This window comes from Tachyglossus aculeatus, unplaced genomic scaffold (genome assembly GCF_015852505.1).
Source record: "Tachyglossus aculeatus isolate mTacAcu1 unplaced genomic scaffold, mTacAcu1.pri scaffold_12_arrow_ctg1, whole genome shotgun sequence".
Classification (NCBI taxonomy): domain Eukaryota; kingdom Metazoa; phylum Chordata; class Mammalia; order Monotremata; family Tachyglossidae; genus Tachyglossus; species Tachyglossus aculeatus.
In genome coordinates, this window is record NW_024044858.1 from 903,606 (window position 1) to 907,359 (window position 3,754).

Sequence of the window (3,754 nt, forward strand, 5' to 3'; positions counted from 1 at the left end):
CAGAAGGGAAAAGGCGAAGGAAGGGTGAAGGGAACGAGGAATGGGAGAGGGAGAGGGAGAAGGAAGAGCTAAGGGGGAAGGAAGGGGAGAGGAAAAAGGAAGGATGAAGGGGTTAGGAAGGGGAGAGGGAGAAGGGTGAAGAGGGAAGGAAGGGGAAGAGGGAGAAGGAAGGGTGAAGGGGGAGAGGGAGAAGGAAGGATGAAGGGGTTACGAAGGGGAGAGGGGGAAGGAAGGAGAAGAGGGAGAAGGAAGGGGAAAGGGGGGAGAAAGGGTGAAGGGGGAGAGGGAGAAGGAAGGATGATGAAGGGGTTAGGAAGGTGAGAAGGAAAGGCGAAGAGGGAAGGAAGGGGAAGCGGGAGAAGGAATGGGGGAAGGGGGAAGGAAGGGCAAAGGGAAAGAAGGAAGGATGAGGAGGTTAGGAAGATGAGAGGGAAAAGGAAGGGTGAAGAGGGAGAAGGAAGGATGAAGGGGTTAGGAAGGTAAGAGGGAGAAGGAAAGGTGAAGGGGTGAGGAAGGAGAGGGACAAAGAAGGGCAGAGGAAGTGGAGAGGGAGAAAGGTGGAAGGATGGGGAAAAGGGAGAAGGAAGGGGAAAGGGAGGAAAAAGGGCTAAGGGGAGAGGGAGAAGGAAGGGTGAAGGGGTGAGGAAGAAGAGGGGGAGTAAGAAGGGCGAAGGAAGAGGAGAGGGAGAAAGAAGGGGGAAGGATGGGGAAAAGGGAGAAGGAAGGGGAAAGGGAGGAAAAAGGGCTAAGGGGAGAGGGAGAAGGAAGGATGAAGGGGTGAGGAAGGAGAGGGGGAGTAAGAAGGGCGAAGGAAGAGGAGAGGGAGAAAGGAGGGGGAAGGAAGGGAGGAGGGATAGATTGGGAAGGACACAAAGAGGCGCCGAGAGACAAAGCTCCGGCCGGGAAGGACGGGCCAGGGCGGGGCCTGGCAGAAGGGAAAACATTTTGGGGGCATCCCGGCGGGGGTCGCGGCTAGGAGCGTGGGAAGGAGGCTTCCTGCTACAATGAAGCCCGGCTTCCTGCCCCCGGGTGAAGAAGCGAGTTGTCCCGCTCTGCCCCATTCCCGAGGGGAGGGGCGGGGATTGAGCAGAACGCTCCGCCTGCTCCTGCTCCTCCCATCCCGCCCATCCCGCTCCGGGAGGAGAGACAGTGTCCCGGGAGTGGGGGGCCATGGCCGGGTCCTTCCCCCCGGGGCTAACCCCTCCAAACCGACACCACATCCCAGGGTAAGCGTGGTTTCTCTTCTCCCTGATTCACTTGGAGTCAGGAGCCCCTTCTCACCCTCTCCCCCCAAAAACACACTTATGCACCACCCCTCCCGCCCCCTCCCTCGGCTCTGCCCGGTTGAGAGATGGAGAGGGGGTCCTGGGGGGGCCGAAGGGCCCGGGTCACGTCTGCGAAGACTGTAGTAAGGCCCTGCGACTGGTACGGATGCGTGTTGTCATCTCCATGGCGACCGGTCCTGCCCTTCCCTAGTCTGGGATCCCCAGGGATCCCACCGGGAGACTCCATCCCTCGTTTCCTCTGGCCCCTTCGCACCCCACTGGCCCTTGAACCCCTAGCCTTCCCAGTCCGAGATGGCTTGGGGGAGGTGGGAAGGCCGAGGGGGTCTGGGAAGGGGCGCGGAGGGGGATGTGGAGACGTTAGGAGGTCGAGGAAATGTATCCGCAGGTATTCCGGGCACTGCCCCCAGCTCCGGTTCAGCCTAGGCCACACCTATGGGCATTTGACTGCCCGGCTGCTGCGGGACCCTCCAGCCTCAGCCCAGCCCCCCACCCGCTTTGTGCTGCTGGCCCCGACCCGGCCTCCGCGGTGCCCTGATATCCCCAGGAAGGAACGGCTTTCCTGGCCAGGACATGAGAGACTTAGTTGCAACCTGGTTCCGGGGTACACAGGTATGGTCTTCCTCCCCCTCCCTCTGGATACACGATTCTGGTCCCCCGCTCATCTTTCTCCGACATCTGTGACATGCCACACATGCCCCCAAAGGTCCCACCATCTCCCCGCCCAAGGCTCCACCCCACACCCCAGCGACTCCACTGATCATCCCCCCTCCCTCGCCCCCCCAGCCCGCTGCAATCTTCCTCCCTGACCTGACGTCTGTGACGGATGTCCCCAAAGGTCCCGGCCTCAGGGCTCTGTCCCACACTTCTGTGGGACATCCATCCATCCGTCCATCCATCCATCCAACCATCCGTCCGTCCATCCATCTATCCATCCATCCATCCATCCATCCATCCATCCATCCATCCATCCAACCATCCGTCTGTCCGTCCGTCCGTCCGTCCGTCCGTCCATCCGTCCGTCCGTCCGTCCAACCATCCATCTGTCTATCCATCCATCCGTCCGTCCATCCATCCAACCATCCGTCCATCCATCCATCCATCCATCCAACCATCCGTCTGTCCGTCCGTCCGTCCAACCATCCATCTGTCCATCCATCCATCCAACCATCCGTCCATCCATCCATCCATCCATCCATCCAACCATCCGTCTGTCCGTCCGTCCATCCGTCCAACCATCCGTCTGTCCATCCATCCATCCCTCCGTCCATCCATCCAACCATCCATCCATCCATCCATCCATCCATCCTTCCCATTCCACAGGCTTTGTGCCCCGATCCCGGCCCATCTTTGCCAAGAGCTACAGCCGGGTTTGTGCTCAGGCCCTGAGCGAGTTTACCCATCGCGGGGTGAGGCCCAGGGAGCAGACCAGAGTCCTGAAGTCACAGGTGAGGCCCCCGGCCAGGAATTCCGGGGGGATGATCCGGCTGGATGGGGCCTCTCAGGCCCTCTCCTTCCTGGGGAGCAGCGGTAGGAATTGGACAGGTCTGGTTCTACCTCCACAGCCCCCGAGAGCCGAACGTGTGCCCACCGCGCCCCGCGACTCCCCTTACTCAAGGGAGAACGGGGACCCCGGTAAAGGCTTCGTCTCAGGTGAGTAGGAGGGGGTAGGTAAGGGGACCCCGGACCGGGTGGGCAAAGGAGTGAGTGGAGGACTCTGGAAGATGGGTTGGGGGGAAGGAAGGGGGAGTATCATGGCCAGAACTGGCTCCGCCCCCGCCGTGCCCCCCAGGTTTCACTGGCTTCGTGCCCGGCGCTCGCTTCCTCTTCGGCTCCGGATTCCCCGTCCTCGCCCACCAGGCTCTGCGGGAGATCAGGCGTCCCGGTCCACGGAAAGGTCAAGCCGAGCTCTTCCCGCCGCTCGACAGCACCTACCCCGGAGCCCCGGGTGGGCCGCCTCGCTCCAGGGGCCCCGTGCCAGTTGAGGGCCCGGCGGCCCGAGACTGACAAACAGCCAGAGAGGCCGTCCCGACTCATCAGCCCACCCCGGCACCAAGCCCTGGGGATCCTGGGACGAAGGGAATCCACTCACGAGGGAGGCCACGGTCTGAAATAGGGTGGACACGACAGGAGCGACGGGGACATCCGCTCAGACCGAACGGTAACAGGATGGAGGGCGGGGGTGGAGGGGGCCTGGGCGAGACAGGTGGACGGGCCACGCTGACCTGGCTCGGGACTGAAACTCTCAGCCCTGGGAATGGCTCCCCTGAGGCCCCAGGGCAGATATTCCAGTTCGGTCCCACCTGGGAATCTTAACCCTGGCGCCCGGGCTTCCGCAGGCTCCGGAAGCGGCTTCCGGCCTGAGACCCTAGGCTTAAGCGCTCAGTTCGGTGCTCCGCACGCACTAAGCGTTCGATAAATACGGTTGAATTCCGCCTCCTCGGGGCTGTTGGGGAATGGGGTGCCACCTC

General features: G+C 62.1%; 1 protein-coding gene across 1 annotated transcript; it reads left to right on the forward strand.

Moving 5' to 3' along the window:
- The first annotated feature begins 1,118 nt into the window (after positions 1-1,118).
- FAM166B (family with sequence similarity 166 member B) lies at positions 1,119-3,707 on the forward strand. Its single transcript, XM_038742481.1, has 5 exons — positions 1,119-1,226; positions 1,672-1,895; positions 2,607-2,731; positions 2,849-2,936; positions 3,076-3,707. The coding sequence occupies exons 1-5, from the start codon at positions 1,171-1,173 to the stop codon at positions 3,288-3,290; spliced, it is 708 nt and encodes a 235-aa protein (XP_038598409.1). The 5' UTR covers positions 1,119-1,170; the 3' UTR covers positions 3,291-3,707.
- Positions 3,708-3,754: the final 47 nt, after the last annotated feature.